This window comes from Salmo salar, chromosome 05, assembly GCF_965601325.2.
Source record: "Salmo salar chromosome 05, fSalSal1, whole genome shotgun sequence".
Taxonomy (NCBI): Eukaryota; Metazoa; Chordata; class Actinopteri; order Salmoniformes; family Salmonidae; genus Salmo; species Salmo salar.
In genome coordinates this window covers 50,924,756-50,949,841 of record NC_138295.1, presented here as the reverse complement: position 1 = coordinate 50,949,841, position 25,086 = coordinate 50,924,756, and the positions used below count along the sequence as shown (strand labels likewise).

Below are 25,086 nucleotides of genomic sequence, written 5' to 3'. Positions count from 1 at the left end.
ACCATCCACAGAGAAACTGATATCTTTCCGACAGATAAGATCTAAACCAGGCCAGAACTTGTCCGTGTAGACCAATTTGGGTTTCCAATCTCTCCAAAAGAATGTGGTTATCTATGGTATCAAAAGCAGCACTAAGGTCTAGGAGCACGAGGACAGATGCAGAGCCTCGGTCTGACGCCATTATAATGTCATTTACCACCTTCACAAGTGCAGTCTCAGTGCTATGATGGGGTCTAAAACCAGACTGAAGCATTTCATATACATTGTCTTCAGGAAGGCAGTGAGTTGCTGTGCAACAGCTTTTTCAAAATGTTTTGAGAGGAATGGCCAAGCACAGGAAGCAGCTCTTTCAGTAGTTTAATTGGAATAGGGTCCAGTGTGCAGCTTGAAGGTTTAGAGGCCATGATTATTTTCATCATTGTGTCAAGATATATAGTACTAAAACACTTGAGTGTCTCCCTTGATCCTAGGTCCTGGCAGAGTTGTGCAGACTCAGGACAACTGAGCTTTGGAGGAATACACAAATTTAAAGAGGAGTCTGTAATTTGCCTTCTAATGAAATTGATCTTTTCCTCAAAGAAGTTCAGAAATGTATCACTGCTGAAGTGAAAGCCATCCTCTCTTGGGGAATGCTGCTTTTTAGTTAGCTTTGTGACAGTATCAAAAATAAATTATGGATTGTTCTTATTTTCCTCAATTATGTTGGAAAAATTGGATGATCGAACAGCAGTGAGGGCTCTTCAATACTGCACGGTACTGTGCAGTATCATACTCTTGTCATACTCTTTTTGACCAGATAGCATCAGATAGATGGGCTACACATACAAAGGAAAGTGGGGTTTGTTTCGCTCGCTCGGAGGCTTTCTCTGGTAAGATACAAAAATTCAGCCTCTTGCAACTTGAAGGAAAATTATGAAACACAGAGAGATTAAAGAAATGATTTGTTTCTTTTTTTGTTGGTACATTTTCTGGGGAAGCCTGGCTTCCCTTGGCATCCATGAATACACACCACTGTTGAAAAGACTCTTCATTTCAATGCACCACGGAAGGACCCAACATCTGAAATTATCTTATTTCTCATCTGTGATTGTTGGCCCTCTCCCTCGTAAAACCGATCTTTTACATTAACAGAGAGCCTGCCCCCAGGGTCCATAAAAAATTATCAGGACAGCTCGGCCCAATAAACGAAGAGAAGCCAGGGTTTTCACTGTGCCAACAAGCTGACAGGAACCATTGGATTGATGCACCGTGAAGAGTCGCATCCTCTAGGACAGCCACATCATCTCCCCTTGAGCTCCTCTTTAGAGTTAGAGACGGTCGAGGAGTTAGAATCTAATGTCTTAGTCACTATTCTTCACTCGTCTGCATCTTCCACATCTAACAACAACTAATGAAGGTCATTGACGTCTAAAACATAAATGTTTTGAAAACAAAATACAATAGCTAACTAAACATGTTTTGTGAGCGAGAGTCGCTTTAGTCGAGCAGGGCGGCTAGCTAGCTAATTCCTCAGATCATATGGAGAGGAACGCCACATTAACACATAACACTAATGAGTTGGATAGAGAGCAGGGCTCTCAAATACATTTTGGCGATGCAGTTCCGGGGAGAGTGCACTCGTGTGTTTTCTAGTTAGACCTATTTTAATGTGCTGGATGAGATGCATGGGTTGTGGTGTCAGTATGTGGATTGCCCAGAGGGCCATGGAGGTCCAGGGTCCTCTAGCGGCATGATGAGAATTTCTATCTCATTAAGTGCAATCAAGCTGGTCTGACCTCTCTCATCTGACCTCATTTTAACAGGAGGGGACGGAAGCACTGGTTATTATGCTCTAACACGAGTGAATGAGTACCGAGGCACTGATTAGATGGGAGTGGGGACTTAGGCCTATAGCAAATGCAAAAATATCTGTTCGTACACATACATTGCCACAATCGCTCTGAAACGTTCTACAGATGCCAAACTAAGATAGCTGGAATAGGTCATATAGATGGAAAAGTTTTATTTCATTGTGGTGTATGACTTTCATAGGATTTATGCGGAGGATTTGAAGTGCTCTGTATTTTTTCAAACCTTTTACCCTTTCCGTCACTATATCTGTGGTCTTTACTCCCTTTCCATAATTTCAAGTTATTCAATAATTCTACATTTCTAAGCAATTGATTAGTGTGTGCAAATGAGCCCAAAAAGTTTTTTCATAATGTAGACCACTCCTTTCAGCAGCATGTGTTTTACATGTGTTTTTATCTCCTCTCTTTAGCTGTGAAGTTGTGTGGAAACAACTGACAAACATCTAGGCTAATCTGTTTCCTCTTGGCAGTTGAAGTGAGTAACATGAACTACCTTAGATTATATATTTGTGTGTAGAGCAATAGTAGAGACCAGGACCGGAACTCTTGCATGTTATCTGCATATACCACTGATGGTGATGCAAGATGCATTTTGCAAAGTCCATTACCTTAGAAGTTGTATGGGCAGTGCATTTTGTGTGGATAAAGAGCTTAAGGTTTGATTTTTAGCACTTTACTTAAAGTCTGCAGGTATAATGAGGTGGCAGCATTATGAGGCGGCTATAATGCAGTGTAAGACATGTCATACGCATGCATGACTTCTTAATAACGTCTAAACTCATTATGATCCTGACAAAATACCAAGCATTTTGAGTCAAATAAACATTTCCCAGATAACTGTATTATACGTCTTGAGCCATTATGAAAGCTCATACGCTTATAACAATTCATAAAGCATTATACCTGCACTTCTGCAGGGTTTAAGTAATCTGTGTCCTCCCCTCTTATTCCTCTACCTCTTTCACTCTCAATCTCCCCCTTCCTAAAATGACTGGATTTCCAGGTGGGTCGCATTAGTTAGTCCTGTCTAAGTGACATTCCTGGCACTGACGGCAGTTAGTTTTGGGTGTGGATCAGAAGCTCCCGGACGGAATGGGATTTCCAGCTTTTCTCAGTCAATGTGTTTTGACTCCTGGTGAGATAGGGTCGTGGCAACTAAAAAAGCAGCAGCTGCTTTAATATGGATGTTTCCTACCTCACCGGCGTGTGTGTGACTGTGTGTGAGTGTGCATGCATGCATGCATGTATGTATGTATGTATGTATGTGTGCGTGCGTGCATATTATGTATGTGTGTGCACGTTCACACGTGTGTGTAGGTGCATGGTGAGACTGATCTAGGTTTCTTTTGTCAGGGCCATACTGAGGATAACAGTATGGGTCGTGTTTCAGGGAGACACAGAGAGGCCCATCTCTGTCCTAGTGGAGGTCTCATAGGCCGGATTATGGGCTGTATATGATCTGACAACTAGGGAGTCCAGTGACACCGGAGAAGGGAAGCACACCGCTAGCTGCTAAAGCATTTTAGGGAGTGATGGGTATAGCAGACCCTATTTGATCTGACCTGTGTGCTGTGCTGTGTGGGTTCACCCTCCACGTGTTGTGTTGGCTTGGCTGGCTTACATTCTCCAGTCCAACCGTACGCCATCAACCATCACTAGACCTCTGCCCTAACACCTGGACCTCTGGCTCAGCTAGGCCAATATAGCAAAGCCTTCAAACTTTGGCACTCATGTACACCTACCACGGTGTATTTCAGGGGTTTTCTAATCTCTTAACTAATTTTAATTGAGCTGTTAATTCAATAATGTCGTGGATAGGAAGTGGTAGGAGTTTTGCTCCTCACAAAGGTAGTGGGCGAAGACTGGATACAACAAACCTACAACGTCATGTCAACCACAGAGAGTAGTTAGAGTCCCGGCCAGCACTCCCAATCCCACTTAGCGGTCATGGAGCCAGTTAAGCATGGATTGCTCCACAATCGTCAGCTCAGCTGGCTGCTTTAGACCATTAAGGTTCGTTCCCAAGACAAGCTTGCACTGAGCGTGCCCACAACGTGCCGTCCTGCCATCTTGGCTACTGTCTGGGGACGTCTTTGAAGTTAAATGAGGTTGGTGATTATGACGGGCTAAAACCACTTGCTACCTGGACCGCACCAAACATCCCGTCCTACTGGCCACTTGGTGCTAGGCAGAGAAAAAAAATGGTCTATTTTCTGCAGCCTGGTTGTCCAGCCAAGTGGCCAGTAGGACGGGATGTTTGGTGCGGTCCAGGTAGCAAGTGGTTTTAGCCCGTCATAATCACCAACCTCATTTAACTTCAAAGACTTCAAAGACGTCCCCAGACAGCAGCCAAGATGGCAGGACGGCACGTTGTGGGCACGCTCAGTGCAAGCTTGTCTTGGGAACGGACCTTAATGGTCTAAAGCAGCCAGCTGAGCTGACGATTGTGGAGCAGTCAAGTAATCCATGCTTAACTGGCTCCATGACCGCTAAGTGGGATGGGGAATGCTGGCCGGGACTCTAACTACTCTCTGTGGCTATGAAGAGAGACTATAAGCTGCTGGAAGGGACTTTAGCCAACGGACGGGTGAGGACTGCAGTGTATGAATAACTCTTTAACACTAAATTTATGATGTTCTTGGACAGTCTCGGACTGTCAGACACTCTCTAGAGAGTTAAAGTGACATTTCACAGAGTCAAAGAGGTAGAACAGAATTGTATTCTTGTTAGACACTGCGTCAGTCTCAAAAGTGATGTAAGAGTACAACCTATAGAGGGCCAGAGTCAAAGGCCACCTTAATTAGGGACAGAGCCGAAAGCACAGACCATAAATCAGTCCACAGTCGCACAGCCCACTTAAGTAACATACTAGTATCATGAGTGCATTATAGGATGTTCTGTGTTGAGTTCTATTAGAACATCTTTATTGAACTGCTCGTTTTGAGCCTGGTGTGGCCAGAAATTATATTCTCTCACCCTGAACCCAGAAGCTTGTCTTGCTGTAGCTGTAAGTGTGAACACTTGTGAAATATAGTTGATAAATTGTGATGTGAGACAAGGTTGTATTCAAATCAAACTTTATGTCACATGCGCCTGAATACAGCAAGTATAGACCCTACCGTGAAATGCTTACTTACAAGCCCTTAACCAACAGTGCAGTTCAAGAAGAGTTAAGGCAATATTTACCAAATAAACTAAAGTAAAAAATAATACAATAACAAGGCTATATACAGGGGGTACCGGTACCGAGTCAGTGTTCGGGTGTACAGGATTGAGGTAATTTGTACATGTAGGTAGGGGTAAAGTGACTATGCCTAGATAATAAACAGCGAGTAGCAGCAGTGTACAAAACAAATGGGTGGGGGGGGGGGGGGGGGGGGGTCAATGTAAAAGTCCGGTGGAAATTGTATTAATTGTTCAGCAGTCTTATGGTTTGGGGGTAGAAGCTATTAAGGAGCTTTTTGGTCCTAGACTTGGTGCTCCGGTACCGCTTGCCGTGCGGTAGCAGAGAAAACACAGTCTATGACTTGGGTGACTGGAGTCTGACAATTTTATGCGCTTCCTCTGTGACCGCCTATTATATAGGTCCTGGATTGCAGGAAGCTTGGCCCCAGTGATCTACTGGCCTGTACGCACTCAGATGCCGAGCACTTGCCAAATCAGGCGGTGATGCAACCAGTCAGGATGCTCTCGATGGTGCAGCTGTAGAACTTTGAGGATCTGGGGACCCATGCAAAATCTTTTCAGTCTCCTGAGGGGGAATATGTTTTGTCGTGCCCTCTTCACAACTGTCTAGTTGTGTTTGAACCATGAGAGATCATTGGTGATATGGACACCAAGGAACTCGAAACTCTCGACCCGCTCTACTACAGCCCCATTGACATTGATGGGGGCCAGTTCGGCCCACCTTTTCCTGTAGTCTATGATCAGCTCCTTTGTCTTGCTCACATTGAGGGAGAGGTTGTTGCCATGGCACCACACTGCCAGTTCTCTGACCTCCTCCCTAGACTGTCTCATCGTCGGTGATCAGGCCTACGGGGGGCCACTGTTGTGTCGTCAGCAAACTTGATGGTGTTGGAGTAGTGTTTGGCCACACAGTCATGGGCGAACAGGGAGACAAGGAGGGGACACACCCCTGAGGGGCCCCAAGTGCTTGAGGATCAGCGTGGCAGACGTTGTTGCCTTACCACCTGGGGGTGGCCCGTCAGGAAGTCCAGGATCCAGTTGCAGAGGGAAGTGTTTAGTCACAGGGTCCTTAGCTTAGTGATAAGCACTATGGTGTTGAACGCTGGGCTGTAGTCAATGAACAGCATTCTCATCTAGGTTTTCCTTATTTCCAAGTGGGAAAGGGCAGTGTGGAGTGCAATTGAGATGGCGTCATCTGTGGATCTGCTGAGGCGATATGCGAATTGGAGTGGGTCTAGGGTATCCGGGAGGATGCTGTTGATGTGAGCCATGACCAGCCTTTCAAAGCACTTCATGGCTACCGACGTGAGTGCTACGGGACATTTACATTTTAGTCATTTAGCAGACGCTCTTATCCAGAGCGACTTACAGTAGTGAACGCACACATTTCATGCATTTTTCTAATTTTATTTTTGTACTGGCCCCCCGTGGGAATCGAACACACAACCTTGGTGTTACACACACCATGCTCTACCAACTGAGCCACAGGGAAGACAGTGAATCGGTAATCATTTAGGCAGGTTACATTTCGTTTCATTGGGCACAGGGACTATGGTGGTCTGCTTGAAACATGTAGGTATTACAGACTTAGTCAGGGAGAGGTTGAAAATATCAGTGAAGACACTTGCCAGTTGATCCGCACATGCTTTGAGTACACGTCCTGGTAATCCCGCTGCTTTGTGAATGTTGAACTGTTTAAAGGTCTTCCTCGCATCGGCTACCGAGAGCATTATCAGACAGTCATCCAGAACAACTGGTGCTGTCGTGCATGCTTCAGTGCTGTTTTCCTCGAAGTGAGCATAAAAGGCATTTAGCATGACTGGTAGGCTCGCATCACTGGGCAGCTCGCATCTGGGTTTCCCTTTGTAGTCCGTAATAGTTTTCAAGCCCTGCCACATCCGACGAGCATCAGAGCCGGTGTAGTAGGATTCAATCTTAATCCTGTATTGATGCTTTGCTTGTTTGATGGTTCGTCTGAAGGCATAGCGGGATTTCTTATAAGTGTCCGGATTAGTGTCCCGCTCCTTGAGAGCGGCAGCTCGAGCATTCAGTTCGATGTGGATGTTGCCTGTAATCCATGGCTTCTGGTTGTGATATGTACGTACGGTCACTGTGGGGACGACGTAGTCGATGCACTTATTGATGCAGCCGATGACTGAGGTGGTATACTCCAATGCCATTGGATGAATCCCGGAACATATTCCAGTCTGTGCTAGAAAAACAGTCCTGTAGTATAGCATCTGTGTCATCTGACCATTTCCGTATTGAGCGAGTCACTGGTACTTCCTTCTTTCGTTTTTGCTTGTAAGCAGGAATAGGGAGGATAGAATTATGTTAAGATTTGACAAATGGAGGGCGGGGGAGAGCTTTGTATGCATGTCTGTGTGTAGAGTAAAAGGTGGTCAAGAGTTTTTTTTCTCCTCTGGTTGCAGATGTGACATGCTGGTAAAAAGGTTGTAAAACGGATTTAAATTTGCCTGCATTAAAGTCCCCGGTCACTAGGAACGCCGCTTCTGAGTGAGTATTTTCTTCTTTGCTTATGGCCTTACAGAGTTGGTTGAGTACGTTCTTAGTGCCAGCATCGGTCTGTGGTGGTAAATAGATGGCTACGAATAATATAGATGAGATCTCTCTCAGTAGATAGTGTGGTCTACAGCTTATCATAAGGTACTCTACCTCAGGCAATATCTCGAGACTTGTTTAATATTAGACATCGCGCACCAGCTATTAATGACAAAAAGACACTCCCACCCCTCTTCTTATCAGACATAGCTTCTCTGTTCTCGGTGCATTGAAAATCCCTCCAGCTCTATATTATCCATGTCATCGTTTAGCCACGACTCGGTGAAACATATTACAGTTCCTAATGTCCTGTTGGTAGGATAATTGTAATCGTAGGTCATCAATTTTATTTTCCAATGATTGCATGTTAGCAAGTAGAATTGATGGCAGTGGGAATTTACTTGCTTGCCTACGGATTCTCCAAAGGCAGCCCGATCTGCGTCCTCTTCTCCCCTGTCTTTTCTTTACGCAAATGACAGGGATCTGGGCCTGTTAGCGGGAGAGCAGTGTATCGTTTGACGGACTCGTTGAAGGAAAAGGTTTGTGGTGAGTAATCCCAGTTCTGATGTCCAGAAGTTATTTTCAGTCATAAGAGACGGTAGCAGCAACATTTAAAAAAATAAGTTAAACAACGAACAAAATAGCACAATTGGTTACGGGCATGTAAAATGTCAGTCATCCTCGTCGACGCCATCTTAAATTCTACTCATCACCTTACTCTCATGTCCATTCTCATCACCCTTTCATTTCCAAAATGAGGATCCCAGTCTCACACAATGAGGTGGGGCTGAAATGAATAATAAGATGAAGCCAAAGACTGACTCACCGTTATTACCAAGCCTCAAATTCTGCTCTAAAACAGACGGACAATGATTAAGGTCTCATTCAACTGAGTAAGTGGAAGGTGGGGTGTGTGAAAATGTCCATTCCAGTGGAAGACAAAGGTCACATTCAGTAGGCACCAAACAAAAGAAAAAACTGACAGAAACGGGTAGGGACTACCTGAAATTGTCCAACAAGAAACAATTGTTTTCGTTTTCTGTTGAATTTGGGTTTTTTGCTACGGTGGGCACTAATGAATACGAGCCAGGTGTAGCTAGGCCTTTGCCTGGAATGTTCCATGCCCCGGGTTGGACCGGAGCGCCATAATCACTGACTGGGAATGTGGGATGGAAGGAAATGGTATTCCGCGGAGCGTATAGCATGTTCCCTTTTCTCAATAAACATATTAATCCTGAGGTACAGTATCTCCTCTCTGGCTGGCCTGGAGGGCAACTGACGCTACTATGAGCTTCCCATCTGCAGGATGAAGAAGAAACTGACAGAAATGCTGTCTCTGTCTGTCCCTCCACAGGAGGACTGTGCTCCCAGAATGTCTGGCTTGCTGCTCTGTTACGCTCATCAGGGTCGTATTTATGAGAGCACAACGTAGCAGAACGTTGTGCAACAGAAAACAAAAGTAGTGTTTCTTACTGAACAAGTGTAGATTGTATATCCCCGTTTCGGCCTGTTTCTTATTTTTTTGTGCCTCGTGAATACAACACAGGGAGAGAGAGACATTTTACTCAAACGGTTGACCACCTATCCACTGGTTGTTAGGAAATGACTAGATGGAAGATCGAGAAACATGGTATAGAGGTGATGGACACACTGGTTGCCCTCTAGGTTACAGAGACCTGGTAGTCCAATCCACCAAACTACCAAGAGTGAAACAGGGAAGAGTCAGGGGGTATGCCAATTTGTTATAGATCAGACCTAACCCACTCCATTAAGTTAATCAAAACAGGAACATTTTACATCTGGTTAGAAATAAATAAGTCAATCTCAGAGAAAAATGTCCACCTGTATGCTACCAATATCCCCCCAAAAGACTCCCCATACTTTAATGATGACAGCTTCTTCATCCTAGAGAGGGAGATCAACCATTTCCAGACCCAGGGACATATACTAGTCCGTGGTGACCTAAACACCAGAACTGGACAAGAACCTGACACACGCAGCACACAGGGGAACAAACACCTACAGCATTCCCTTCCCCATATGGGAAAGGGGATACCTAGTCAGTCACACAACTGAATGCATTCAACCGAAATGTGTCTTCCTCATTTAATCCAACCCCTCTGAATCAGATAGGGGGAGGCAGCCCCCCACACCTGTACACAAGTAAACTCAGCAAAAAAAGAAACGTCCCTTTTTCAGGACCCTGTCTTTCAAAGATAATTTGTGAAAATCCAAATAACTTCACAGATCTTCATTGTAAAGGGTTAAACACTTTCCCATGCTTGTTCAATGAACCATAAACAATTAATGAAAATGCACCTGTGGAACAGTCGTTAAGACACTAACAGCTTACAGACGGTAGGCAATTAAGGTCGTAGTTATGAAAACTTAGGACACCAAAAGAGGCCTTTCTACTGACTCTGAAAAAAACTAAAGAAAAGATACCCAGGGTCCCTGCTCATCTGTGTGAACGTGCCTTAGGCATGCTGCAAGGAGGCATGAGGACTGCAGATGTGGCCAGGGCAATAAATTGCAATGTCTGTACTGTGAGACGCCTAAGACAGCGCTACAGGGAGACAGGACAGACAGCTGATCATCATCACAGTGGCAGACCACGTGTAACAACTCCTGAACAGGATCGGTACATCCGAACATCGCACCTGCGGGACAGGTACAGGATGGCAACAACAACTGCCCGAGTTACACCAGGAACGCACAATCCCTCCATCAGTGCTCAGACTGTCCGCAATAGGCTTAGAGAGGCTGAACTGAGGGCTTGTAGGCCTGTTGTAAGGCAGGTCCTCACCAGACAGCATCGGCAACAACGTCGCCAATGGGCACAAACCCACCGTCGCTGGACCAGACAGGACTGGCAAAAAGTGCTCTTCACTGACGAGTCGCGGTTTTGTCTCACCAGGGGTGATGGTCGGATTCGCGTTTATCGTCAAAGGAATGAGCGTTACACCGAGGTCTGTACTCCGGGAGCGGGATCGATTTGGAGGTGGAGGGTCCATCATGGTCTGGGGCGGTGTGTCACAGCATCATCGGACTGAGCTTGTTGTCATTGCAGGCAATCTCAACGCTGTGCGTTACAGGGAAGACATCCTCCCTCATGTGGTACCCTTCCTGCAGGCTCATCCTGACATGACCCTCCAGCATGACAATATCACCAGCCATACTGCTTGTTCTGTGCGTGATTTCCTGCAAGACAGGAATGTTGGTGTTCTGCCATGGCCAGCGAAGAGCCCGAATCTCAATCCCATTGAGCACGTCTGGGACCTGTTGGATCGGAGGGTGAGGGCTAGGGCCATTCCCCCCAGAAATGTCCGGGAACTTGCAGGTGCCTTGGTGGTAGAGTGGGGTAACATCTCACAGCAAGAACTGGCAAATCTGGTGCAGTCCATGAGGAGGAGATGCACTGCAGTACTTAATGCAGCTGGCAGCCACACCAGATACTGACTGTTACTTTTGTTCAGGGACACATTATTACATTTGTTAGTCACATGTCTGTGGAACTTGTTCAGTTCATGTCTCAGTTGTTGAATCTTGTTATGTTCATACAAATATTTACACATGTTAAGTTTGCTGAAAATAAACGCAGTTGACAGTGAGAGGACGTTTACTACAAAACAACCAACAAAAACGGGTCACAAATCCTGCAGTTCTGTCTTTCACTAGGTCGATAGTAGGCTTTGAGGGGACTCCTACGATAGGTACACCAACAGCTCATCCCTTGTTTATTTATTTTATTTAACCTTTAACTAGGGAAGTCAGTTAGGAAAATAAATATTTTTACAATGACAGCCTACCCTGGCCAAACCCGGACGGCGCTGATCCAATTGTGCGCCGCCCTATGGGACTTCCAATCACGGCCAGATGTGATACAGCCTGGATTCGAACCAGGGACTGTAGTGATGCCTCTTGCACTGAGATGCAGTGCCTTAGACCGCTGCGCCACTCGGGAGTAAGTACTTGGCAGCAGTACTATAGACAATTTTATCACCGACCTCAACCCAGTCTCTCAGAGCATTCAGTCAGTCCACTGACACCCCTATCAGATCACAGCAAAAGCAGTCTACTTGAACAGAGCATTATTCAGTCATGAGGCCTCAAAGCCAAACAAACTGAATACTATTAAAATATGCTGTAGATGGAAGCACAGTCATTACCAAAAGTTGAGAATGACAAATATTCATATCCACAAAGTTTGCTGCTTCGGTGTCTTTAGATATTTTTGTCAGATGTTACTATGAAATAGTGAAGTATAATTACAAGCATTTCATAAGTGTCAAAGGCTTTTATTGACAATTACATGAAGTTGATGCAAAAGAGTCAATATTTGCAGTGTTGACCCTTCTTTTTCAAGACCTCTGCAATCTGCCCTGGCATGCTGTCAATTAAATTCTGGGCCACATCCTGACTGATGGCAGCCCTTTCTTGCATAATCAATGCTTGGAGTTTGTCAGAATTTGTGCGTTTTTGTTTGTACACCCGCCTCTTGAGGATTAACCACAAGTTCTCAATGGGATTAAGGTCTGGGGAGTTTCCTGGCCATGGACCCAAAATATCGACGTTTTGTTCCGCGAGCCACTTAGTTATCACTTTTGCCTTATGGCAAGGTGCTCCATCATGCTGGAAAAGGCATTGTTCGTCACCAAACTGTTCCTGGATGGTTGGGAGAAGTTGCTCTCGGAGGATATGTTGGTACCATTCTTTATTCATGGCTGTGTTCTTAGGCAAAATTGTGAGTGATCCCACTCCCTTGGCTGAGAAGCAACCCCACACATGAATGGTCTCAGGATGCTTTACTGTTGGCATGACACAGGACTGATGGTAGCGCTCACCTTGTCTTCTCCGGACAAGCTTTCTTCTGGATGCCCCAAACAAATCAGAAAGGGGATTCATCAGAGAAAATGACTTTACCCCAGGCCTCAGCAGTCCAATCCCTGTAACTTTTGCAGAATATCAGTCGGTCCCTGATGTTTTTCCTGGAGAGAAGTGGCTTCTTTGCTGCCCTTCTTGACACCCGGCCATCCTCCAAAAGTCTTCACCTCACTGTGTGTGCAGATGCACTCACACCTGCCTGCTGCCATTCCTGAGCAAGCTCTGTACTGGTGGTGCCCTGATCCCGCAGCTGAATCAACTTTAGGAGATGGTCCTGGCGCTTGTTGGACTTTCTTGGGCGACCTGAAGCCTTCTTCACAACAATTGAACCGCTCTCCTTGAAGTTCTTGATGATCCGATAAATGGTTGAGTTAGGTGCAATCTGACTGGCAGCAATATCCTTGCCTGTGAAGCCCTTTTTGTGCAAAGAAATGATGACGGCATGTGTTTCCTTGCAGATAACCATGGTTGACAGAGGAAGAACAATGATTCCAAGCACCACCCTCCTTTTGAAGCTTCCAGTCTGTTATTCGAACTCAATCAGCATGACAGAGTGATCTCCTGCCTTGTCCTCGTCAACACTCACACCTGTGTTAATGAGAGAATCACTGACATGGATGTAGGCTGGTCCTTTTGTGGCAGGGCTGAAATGCAGTGGAAATGTTAAAAGGAACCACCAGCTTTCATATGTTCCCATGTTCTGAGCAAGGCACTTAAACGTTATCTTTCTTACATGGCACATATTGCACTTTTACTTTCTTCTCCAACACTTTGTTTTTGCATTATTTAAACCAAATTGAACATGTTTCACTATTTATTTGAGGCTAAATTGATTTTATTTATGTATTAAGTTAAAATAAGTGTTCATTCAGTATTGTTGTAATTGTCATTATTACAAATAAAATAAAAATACAAATTTACATTTAAAAAAAATTGTCCGATTAAATCGGGGTTTTTTGGTCCTCCAATAAATCGGTATTGGTGTTGAAAAATCATAATCGGTCGACCTCTACTTTTGACCAGAGCCCTATGGGCCCTGGTCAAAAGTAGTACACTACATAGAGAAGAGGGTGCCATCTGGGACGCATGCTTAAAGACTAAACACAGTTGGGACGGACGTCACTATCTTGGCTCTGGCCAGTGATGAGAGAGGGATGGAGCAAGAGAAGGAGAGATTAGCTTAGTGCTTGAGAGTAATTTTACTCAATGGTCACATATGAAACACTCATGGTTGACACTACATGCTCAAAGTAGGAACTCAAGTAAATAGATATATATATTTTTTTATATAACTTCTAAAAATGTATATTTCCCATTAGATGGAAATTCAGCTCTGTTACATTCTATGAACAAGGAGAATTTCAGGAGATATACACATCCATATATACACATCCAATTCTGCGCAGGAGAGCATCTCTGGAGGTTGTCACGCTCATTAGCAGGAGGTAAACGTCTATTGAGGTAAACACTTACTACACATCCGAGTTAAACGTTTTTAGCAGGAGGCATACGTCGTGTGCCTGTCAGTGACCTAGCTGGACCATTCCGACCTGACATGGAGCCAAGTCTTTCTGAGAGCCTTTCTGTGTAACGCATCATCTCCGTTTTGACTAATTGAGCTTAATGGAGTAATCACTAGGAACTCAGGTCTCAGTCTCTGGCTGACTCCTGATGTCATACTGTATCGACTTAGGACTATTAGGACCCCTTAATCACCACCCTTCCTCTCTTTCCATGGCAGGGTCATCACGGGTAGGCGTTTAATGGTTGTTTATTTATGCAGAGCACAGATGTTAGAGTGGAGAGAGGCACTGTTGTTTCCATTGAGATAGATTCAGCGAGAGCTACATTTGTCAGGGAGCTTGAGGGTGATTGCCTCCATTCTTGTGGGGACACTACAGACATCACACAGAACTATATCATTAGCATTGGACATTCACCCACTCTTCTGTTCTGCATAACACAAGACAGGCCTATTGTAATATAGCACAAATAATTAAGACCAATTCCACAATAAGAGTGATAGAACCAGGAAACATGGTCATTGCACAGGTGAGTTTATTGCATGCCATTTTCTCACATCCAAAGTCTCAAACGAAGGGTGCTGCATGGAATAAGACTGGGTTTACATGGTCCGAGTCTGGGGTACCAAGCCAACACATCGGCTCCAGAACACAAAATAAAGCAAAACAACTCAAATACAGCCAGGCAGAAAGTAGTGAAATTATTAGTGAGTATACATCAGAGGATCGTCAGGGTGGAAGCAAGGCACAAACACTCGTCAGCTTGTCCTATAACTCTGATAAAAGGGAAACACCAGCGAACTCTCATATGCAATTAGCTCACATTAGAAAATGGCAGGATGCATGACACCGTCACTCACTACACTCCTTTCATGATTCAACTACACTGCATCACACAATATATCCAGAACACAACTAATTTCCCAACTCATAAAGTAGAACTAGGTAGCAACCAGATCAGGCTAGCCTCTGAACTCCAGGCTCTGACTTTCTTTCAGCCTAGTTCTTCTCAGAGGAACTCGTGCTGTAGTACTTTCCCTAATTGGCACACAGCTTATGCACGTGCTGACCAATCCTGCTGGGTAATATAGTTTTGGACCCAATTTGTAGTTTGGACTGCTCCATTTCCTTATATACTTTGTCTTTGGCAACTACTTAACTACTGTGAACATATTTTAAAATGGCTGAAACTTTTTGGAAGAATATCTTTACTCATGTTTTGATGGCAAAGTGCAAAAAACGTGCATAACATGGGAGTCGTAACTTATAAACCTCAATCTTTTCTCCCCCACCGTTCCTTCCTCAGGGACACTCTCAAAAGGTTAACACGAGAAAAGAACACTGGAGTTAAGCATAAAAGAACTGCGTCAGACCCAGCCCACTGGCACAACTGGGCCTGGGGTATATCTTAACACTGACTGACAGGAGACGCATAAGGATATGTGGGTGTGACGTCTCACAAGTATATGTGGGTGTGACGTCTCACAAGTATATGTGGGTGTGACGTCTCAGTGTTTGTTCCAGAAGGGGGTGGCGATGGGCCCCTGGACAGACCTCTCCACCACAATCATCTCGTTGGGGTTGTTGCGGGCGCCATAGTGATGCAAAAGCTCTTGGATCGCTGCCTCCTCAATCTGCAAGGAGGAGAGAGAGGGGGACATACAAACACAGTTGAAGTGTTTTAAAGCCACAGCCAAGTCAAGGCAGCTGTCAAAAGGCACAGCTGGAAACAAGTAATTTCTACTGACAGACAGAGGTGATGGAACTAAGTATTTCTGATTTCCTCTCAGAGAAACTTATCAAGGTACTGAGTTGAGTACGTGAGTTGGACAGACAAGCTCACAGTGAAAGGAAAAGCACAGTGTGCATAGTAAACATCTGCTACAAATTTCTGCACACACGTTACCTGAATGAGTGCAAGCAGTTTCTCTCGGCTACGGATCAGTGCAGCCTCCTGCTGTTTCTCCTCCTCCACGATGGAAGCAAAGGTTACCATGGAGGCTGTAGGGGGGCTGCCCGCCGCTCCCAGCACCCAGGGGCTGGTCAGTAAAGAAAATTACCTTGAGTTTGTGACAGGTTGAACATTCTCCCCCTCAAACAATAGTTGTTTTTTCCCCCCCCCTGTGGTTGTTCAGGTTTTTTTTTCAAGGTTGGGACAAGCTGACATGTGTTAGGTACATCCTGTAATAATTCTGACGCTGATCTGACACAGAGAGTAAGACACAAACAGAGAAAGACAGGTCTGAACTAGATATATCCTGTGACAGTGGTAACCAAGGATGACCACAGGCTACCCAAGAGGACAAGGGTTGGGTGAATTACAACTGACACGCAGAGAGAGAGCGAGAGAGAATGTGTGTGTGAAAGAAAACGCTAATGAAACACTGATGGTCCCTGTAAGGCAATAGAAAAAACATTCTACTTATAAAAACTACACATATGGATATTACACTTTACCCAGCCCTGAACTTTCCCTCCCTCTGTGCTCATCCATAAGCATGAGTAGACTAGAACCTGAATCCTACTTCCTGTTCTGAGTGATCACTTGTGACATGGAAGTCTTCTCTTATCAATTCTGATTAGGATCAGAAGCCAACACTACATCACAGACTCACTGGCTGATTCATAGTCAGGGCCCACTACTAGGTTATGTCCCAAATCACCCCATATGTCCTACACGGTGAACTACTTTTGACCAGAGCCCTGTGGGCCACGGTCAATTTTTATTTAACCTTTATTTAACTAGGCATGTCAGTTAAGAACAAATTCTTATTTACAATGACGGCCTACCCCGGCCAAACCTGGACGACGCTGGGCCAATTGTGCGCTGCCCTATGGGACTCCCAATCACGGCTGGATGTGATACAGCCTGGATTCGAACCAGGGACTGTAGTGACGCCTCTTGCAGTGCCTTAGACCGCTGCGCAACTCGGGAGCCCAAATGTAGGGCACTACATAGGGAATAGGGTGCCATTAGAGACTGCACAGAGTGTGAGCGGACATCACAGACCAGAACGAGAGCGTTTCCAGTCTTTGGGCTTTAATCCATCTTGGCTCTTGGCATAGATAAAAGATCTACGTCTGGAAGACAGATGCCCCGAATGACCCTGATAGAAGAGGAAGTAAGCGAAAGTCAAGAGCTTCTGCAAAAACAGAGAAATCGACACCATTGGGTCACACAAGTGCACACACTTCCTGTAATTATTTTGCCTGATATGACTTGAGAGATGTCACAATTCAAAACATTGCTACCAAAGTAAAAACATCCACACATTGGTTTCACAAGCATTCCTCAAACACCTCTGCCCATATTGTGTTCATCTAGATGTCAACGTTATAGGATACAGCACCAGTACACGAACAATCTTCTCTTCCAAACGTTTTTGTTATGTCAAAACACCCCAAAATATATAATGCAATCACCACCTTCCGTAGACACCTGAAACCCCACCTCTTTAAGGAATACCTAGGATAGGATAAAGTAATCCTTCTAACCCCCCCCCCCTTAAAAGATTTAGATGCACTATTGTAAAGTGGTTGTTCCACTGGATATCATAAGGTGAATGCACCATTTTGTAAGTCGCTCTGGATAAGAGCGTCTGCTAAATGACTTAAATGTAAATGTACTTTACATCCTATAACGGTATTTGAAAGTTTGGTTTTTAAAATGTGATACGCCATGTGTAACATACATTTATAAAGTTTACTTCGCTACTTGAGTCATCTGTCTCCGCTCTCACTCCATGCCGCTTTCCACACAGACCTAGCCCCGTCCGTCACTCAAGGAGTGCATGTGTTATTCCTCAACCACGAGACACTTGCGTTCAGTCTGCATCCAGCACATACAACAATGTTGATGACAAGGATACTGTTTTCACTTTGATTCTTAATATAATTCGAACTAGCGTTCCACAACTACACTATTAGTTTGTGTTTTTTACATCTGCAAACAGCTAGTTTGTATTTTCTTTGCAAGTTGTGTCTAAATCTTGTTAGCCGCTAATGCTAATCACTAGCTAGCAAATAAACGTAGTCAGAGCAAACGTAATTAGCTATAACACACACACTGGTGACGGTGTAGACCTAATCAACAAGTTTGTGCAACAGTATCTTCTAAATCAGAGAGGAATACGCGAAGCATAATGTAGCCAAAGATTATTGGGTCCCCTTGGTAACACTTAACAATTTTGGTTCCTACCCTGTCACAATAACTCCTCCTTGGCATTTTTAATTGTTGTCACGTCAAACACTGTATTCAAAGCTCCCACTATTATAGTCCAACTATAGAATTTTAATAATGATTATATTTCAATGACGCCAACAGTTCAACGAAGTGTTTTGCTCTAAATCACATGTCAAATCGCAGTTGCAACATTTGGTTAAAAATAATGCCTATAAAAGCATGGAAATGATCTCAAATGAGTGCAGAAAATGCAGAAACGTATGAAAATAAAAATGGGTTGAATTGATCAGATATCCACTGGATATCATAAGGTGAATGCACCAATTTGTAAGTCGCTCTGGATAAGAGCGTCTGCTAAATGACTTAAATGTAATGTAAATGTAATCAGTATAAACAAAGACCCATTGAAATCAGATTTGACAGTCACGCACTGATATAGCAAATGTAGAACTTGTATTATTCAAAAACTTTAAAAGAAAACATTTAAAACGTCATACCATCCCAATTTTTTTCAAATACCGTAACATGATATTTTGGCCACGGGAACCTGGTAAAATTATGTTTACGTTTGTAGTGTGGCTAGCCACTGATTGGCTCTGAATGTACTGTGCATGCTGTCAAGGTACTAACCACGTTTGCGGCTAATAAGTGCTCTCAAATATTTTGCTGATGTCGACAGCAGATAAGTTATAGTCCTAATATAGCCAATTTAGCAAGCTAACTTAGAGAAAAACGTTATATTAAGTAGTTAGCTAGCTTTAGCCATGTTTGGTGCTCAATGAGAAAGATGCCAGTAACTAACCAGTTGAGCTAGCGAAGTACAATTTCGTGTTAGCAAAAATACTCCAAGAGTCTCTGCATTTCAGGAATCACAGTGGCAAGTACCCCTAGTGCATTGTTCAATTACTTAGCCATTTAAAACATATATGTTTTGAATAAAACTCAGTTTTTCCCCACTGCCCTCACTGGCTTTCATGTGTTCACAAGGTGTTGGACTCGACGACAGTTGCTATCCATTGGAGTGCTGCGATTGGTTGCCCAACATTCCAGGGCGGGCTTAGCGAAGGGAGTTAGGGCGATATTTTCCTCTCGCTAAAACAATGACGAGTTTGCCATTTTTTTGCCATCTGTATAGATCACTTTGCACCCATGTAGGCAGGAGTTTCATGAGAGTGAGTGTAGAGGAGAAGGCTTCTTACCTTCCGATGACATTTGAACATTTCCAATGCATCTGCTCAAGCAAACCATAGACTCTCAGGGCTGGTTTCCCAGGCTAGCCTAGTCCTGGACTAAAGATCATGGTCAATAGAGAGTCCAGGATGTGGCTTAATCTGTGTCTGGGAAACCGCACTCCAGAGCGTTTCATTTGGACAGTAAAGCTCAACATAGTCAACTCTAAATTCTCTGTATAAAAACAAGTAGTCCAAATCATTATTCCTTCTTTCGTCTGCTTCCCTTTGGAATAACTGAGAATCATCATAGAGAAACTCTGCCAGTCACTTGCCGCTTTCTTAGTGACTGTGTTAATTCTAAAGAGATACCTCACAGAGTTTGAACTAATTCCTGTATAGTTAACCATCAGCTACAACATAGGCCTAATTAAAGACACAATCACCATAGATACTATCTCCTTACTCCAACGAATTTGTTTCTCACCAAGGTAACCAAATGACATTGACGCTAGTAGATTTGTTAGTGTCAGATTCCTGTCTGATAGAAACAAGAAAATGCATGAGCAAGGCAACACACTAGAGACATCTAGTGGACAACCCTGGTACTTTGGGGTAGAAGACTAGTTCATAGATTTCTATTTTATTTAACTAGGCAAGTCAGTTAAGAACAAATTATTATTTACAATGATGGCCTACCGGGGAACAGTGGGTTAACTGCCTTGTTCAGGGGCAGAACGACAAATTTTAACATTGTCAGCTCGGGGATTCGATCCAGTAACTTTTAGGTTACTGGCCCAATGCTCTAACCACTACCTGCCGCCCCAAAATTCATCAGCAATAAGGGCATTTATCCCTTGGCCATACACAAATGCTAGTCTATATTGTGTGTTTATATAATGGTCACCTCTATGTGTGTTGGTGACGATGAACATAATATATGACAGACTGTATGTGTGCGTGTGCATAGTCTTACCCGGCGGGTCTCTCTGGCTCACTGGGGGGCTCAGCAGTACATTTGAAGTTAACCCTCCTGGCAGCAGAGACCAGAGGCCCCTGAGCTACTGGTCTTCCCGGGGCCCCTAGACCCCCGTTCCTGACCCGGCTCTCCTCCTCCACCAGGAGGTCCCGGAACGCTCGAGACGAAGGGGGTGTCTGGAACGGAGTGGCCCTGGAGAGAGGAGGGAGGTGGAACCACATTTGATAATCAAAAGTTCTACTTCAAAGCATTAAAAAGTACTACTTTTACAGCTGAGGGAATAGGCAGAGTTTGTACTTGTACATTTTCAACACAAATGAGAGACCGGGACAGGACCTATTTTATTACATAGGGATTGTCACACCAACCCACCACCTTCTGTGCTGGCTATGATATCAGGAGCATTCCTTATGGAGACGGGCTTACCATGCTTTCACACTCTTTGAGGGAGTAATCACTGGTGTCGATTTGGATAGCACGCCCTCAACACTGCCCTCCTTGGTTGCCATGGCGATCATCTTCCTCTGCTTCTGGGAGAGCTTGGCTGGGAGAGGGGACTGCTTGCTGCTGCTGCCAACACTGCCAGGACTTTTGGGAGTGGCTCCGAGACTTTGTGTCTTTGAGCTGGCTTCCATATCCATGATTGCCCTGAGATCCAAGACAGGAAGTGGCAGAGCAGGACTGGAGAAAGAGAGAAACGACACAATGTCACATACAGTTCCACCCCTGACCTGGTCCACAGTGACCTGGCTCACCTGGCTGTGACCTTGGGGATGTGCTCTAGGGCAGAACTCTTTGGGGGTTCGGCGGGGAGGCCGTTCCTCATGGTGGTGGTGGGGGTGCTGGGGGGAGTCTTCAGCCTGGGACCTCCTCCAGCCCTCTCCTCCTCGGGCCTGTCGTGGAACACGGGACTCTGGAGTTCTCGGGGGCTGCCCACACCCATGTAGCTGCCCTCAGAGTCAGATGTCATCAGCTCCTGCAGAGACTCCATGGAGTTGGTCTTTCCTGACTTTACCAGGCTGGGAGAGAGGACTGAGACTAGAAGAGATATCATAATCCATATCAGCCCAACTCCAATTAAAGGAAATAATTATTACGTGCCGTGACAGAGTGTGTGTGTGTGTGTGTGTGTGTGTGTGTGTGTGTGTGTGTTATACCTGCAGCAGGTGGGCTCTGGATGATGTCAGAAAGAGTGTAACCCCCTGAGCTGTCGGAGCGTCGCCTTGGTTTTCTCTTGGCCTTTAACTTAGCCTTCTTCAACAGAGTCTCCCTGAGAGGAGGGAGATGAGACAGATGATGAAGAGGAACAAATTCGGCCATAGTTCAAATGTTAGGGAGGTTACTGGCTGGATGCATTTCATTCCAAAACATTGGAACCTAGTTTCAGCACCAATTCAGTCCCATCTCATTCATGACAGGGAGTGAACAAAGGAGCAACTTTGTGGAATGAGATGCAGCCACAGTGTTGTACATAGTTTGATAGACGGTATAGTACCTGCAGGAGTAGTTCAGTTCAGTGTCAGCATTAGAGCTGAATGAAGAGTCCCTGTCCTCGTACACACTTAGGTCCGGGGCGTCTGGGTAAGGCGTGATGAGTCGCATCTGCATGGCCGGAATCTGACAGGAACAGGACGGTAACAGGTCAGTTAGTCAGAACCAACGGTTGTGTTCAGTTCAGAACCCATGGTTGTGTTCAGTAGGAATCGAATGGAAGAAAACAAGTTTAACAGGGAGGGACTATCTAAGGAACCATTCAATAAGAAACCCCTATTGTCGTTTTCTGTTTGGAACAGTTTCTGTTGAGTTCCCCTAATGTACATATGCCAGGTATCTCACTATGCAGTTATGGCCACGGCACTGAGGAGAAATGACTCACCATACTCCTATAAGAGGTAGAGAGCTCCACCAGCACGTCATCACTCAAGATATCCAGCGCTCTGAAGAGAGAGTGTTACGGATATATAAACAGAGAGGGAGACAGAACAAGAGAGGGAGGGGCGGAGAGAGGGAGAGAGAGTCTATTGAAGAATCCATAGATTTCCAATTTTACCAGAAGTGGCTAAACACAAAACAAACCACACAAAGAGTTATCGATCCAAAATGGAGATGTATGGGTAAACCACTTCTCCAATATTTTTGGCCCTATAACAAAGAAAAACAGCAAAAACATGTACATGATCAAATACAAATCTTAGAATCAACTATTAAAAGACTACCTGAACCTACTGGATTCTCCAATTACATTGAATGAACTACAGGACAAAATACAAACCCTCCACCCCAAAAAGGCCTGTGGTGTTGACGGTATCCTCAATTAAATGATAAAATATACAGACAAATTCCAATTGGCTATTCTTAAACTATTTAACATCATCCTCAGCTCTGGCACAAAAGTGGAGACAAATTTAACCCCAATATGAGTCAACAGAAACCTTGGGAAAATCCTCTGCATTTCATTAAGAGCAGACTCCAACATTTCCTCAGCGAAAATAATGTACTGAGCAAATGTCAAATAGGATTTTTACCTAATTACCATACGACAGACCACGTAGTCACCCTGCACACCCTAATTGACAAACAAATCAAAACAAAGGTAAAGTATTCTCATGCTTTGTTGATTTCAAAAAAGCTTTTGACTCAATTTGACACGAGGGCCTGGTATACAAATTGATGGAAAGTGGTGTTGGGGGAAAAATATACAACATTATAAAATCCATGTACACAAACAAGTGTGCGGTTAAAATTGCAAAAAAACATTTATTTTCACAGGGCCATGGGGTGAGACATGGATGCAGCTTAAGCCCTACCCTCAACACACACACACATAAATTAATTGCCGAGGGCACTAGAACAGTCTGCAGCACCCGGCATCACCCTACTAAAATCTGAAGTCAAATGTCTACCGTTTGCTAATGATCTGGTGCTTCTGTACCCAACCAAGGAGGGCCTACACAGCAGCACCTAGATCTTTGACAGATTATGTCAGACCTGGGCCCTGACAGTAAATCTCAGTATGAGTAAAATAATGGGGTTCCAAAAAAGGTTCAGTTGCCAGGACCACAAATACAAATTCCATCTAGACAAGGTTGCCCTAGAGCACACAAAAACAATACATACCTCAGCCTAAACATCGGTGCCACAGGTAAGCTGTGAACGATCTGAGAGAAAAGGCAAGAAGGGCCTTCTATGCCATCAAAAGGAACATACAATTTGACATACCAATTAGGATCTAGCAAAAAATACTTGAATCAGTTATAGAACCCATTGCCCTTTATGGTTGTGAGGTCTGGGGTCCGCTCACCAACCAAGAAATCACAAAATGGGACAAACACCAAATTGAGACTGCATGCAGAATTCTGCAAAAACATCCACTGTGTGCAACATAAAACATCAAATAATGCATGCAGAGCAGAATTAGGCCGATACCTGCTAATGATCAAAATCCTGAAAAGAGCCATTCAATTCTACACCCACCTAAAAGGAAGCGATTCCCAAACCTTCCATAACAAAGGCCAGCACATACAAAGAGATGAACCTGGAGAAGAGTCCCCTAAGCAAGCTGGTCCTGTAGCTCTGTTCACAAACAGACCCCACAGAGCCCAGCACAGCAACACAATTAGACCCAACCAAATCTAGAGAAATCAAAAAGATAATTACTTGACACATTGGAAAGAATTAACAAAAAAACAGAGCAAACTAGCATGTAATTTGGCCCTAAACAGAGAGTACACAGTGGCAGAATACCAGACCTAAACTTAAGGAAAGCTTTGACTATGTACAGACTCAGTGAGCATAGCCTTGCTATTGAGAAAGGCCGCCAAAGACAGACCTGGCTCTAAAGAGAAGACATTTTGTGGGCAGTGTGCACATAGCCTGAGGTGGAAACTGAGCTGAACTTCCTAACCTCCTGCCAAATGTATGACCATATTAGAGGCACATATTTCCCTCAGATTACACAGATCCACAAAGAATTCAAAAACAAATCCAATTTTGATAACCTCCCATATCTACTTGGTGAAATACCACAGTGTGCCATCACAGCAGCAAGATGTGTGACCTGTTGCCACAAGGGAAACCAGTGAAGAACAAGACCATTGTAAATACACAGAGAGCGCGAGCGAGAACGAGCAAGAGAATCATCATCGGTTTCCTAAGTAGTATACAGCATGTTCACATTACATTTACATTACATTTAAGTCATTTAGCAGACGCTCTTATCCAGAGCGACTTACAAATTGGTGCATTCACCTTATGATATCCAGTGGAACAACCACTTTACAATAGTGCATCTAAATCTTTTAAGGGGGGGGGGGGGGGGGGGGGGGGGGTTAGAAGGATTACTTTATCCTATCCTAGGTATTCCTTAAAGAGGTGGGGTTTCAGGTGTCTCCGGAAGGTGGTGATTGACTCCGCTGTCCTGGCGTCGTGAGGGAGCATGTTCCACCATTGGGGTGCCAGAGCAGCGAACAGTTTTGACTGGGCTGAGCGGGAACTGTGCTTCCTCAGAGGTAGGGGGGCCAGCAGGCCAGAGGTGGATGAACGCAGTGCCCTTGTTTGGGTGTAGGGCCTGATCAGAGCCTGAAGGTATGGAGGTGCCGTTCCCTTCACAGCTCCGTAGGCAAGCACCATGGTCTTGTAGCGGATGCGAGCTTCAACTGGAAGCCAGTGGAGAGAGCGGAGGAGCGGGGTGACTTGAGAGAACTTGGGAAGGTTGAACACCAGACGGGCTGCGGCGTTCTGGATGAGTTGT

General features: G+C 44.6%; 1 protein-coding gene across 1 annotated transcript in view; it reads right to left on the bottom strand.

Moving 5' to 3' along the window:
• Positions 1–14,523: 14,523 nt before the first annotated feature.
• LOC106605044 (inhibitor of Bruton tyrosine kinase) overlaps positions 14,524–25,086 on the bottom strand; it is a 31,564-nt gene continuing 21,001 nt past the window's right edge. Inside the window, exons 19-26 of the mRNA XM_014200284.3 lie at positions 22,213–22,273; positions 21,832–21,953; positions 21,494–21,606; positions 21,092–21,374; positions 20,763–21,017; positions 20,334–20,528; positions 15,912–16,044; positions 14,524–15,639 (exon numbers count right to left, since the gene is read on the bottom strand). Of these exons, the coding sequence (XP_014055759.2) occupies positions 15,514–15,639; positions 15,912–16,044; positions 20,334–20,528; positions 20,763–21,017; positions 21,092–21,374; positions 21,494–21,606; positions 21,832–21,953; positions 22,213–22,273 (1,288 nt within the window). The 3' untranslated portion in view covers positions 14,524–15,513. The remainder of the gene's footprint in view (positions 15,640–15,911; positions 16,045–20,333; positions 20,529–20,762; positions 21,018–21,091; positions 21,375–21,493; positions 21,607–21,831; positions 21,954–22,212; positions 22,274–25,086) is intronic.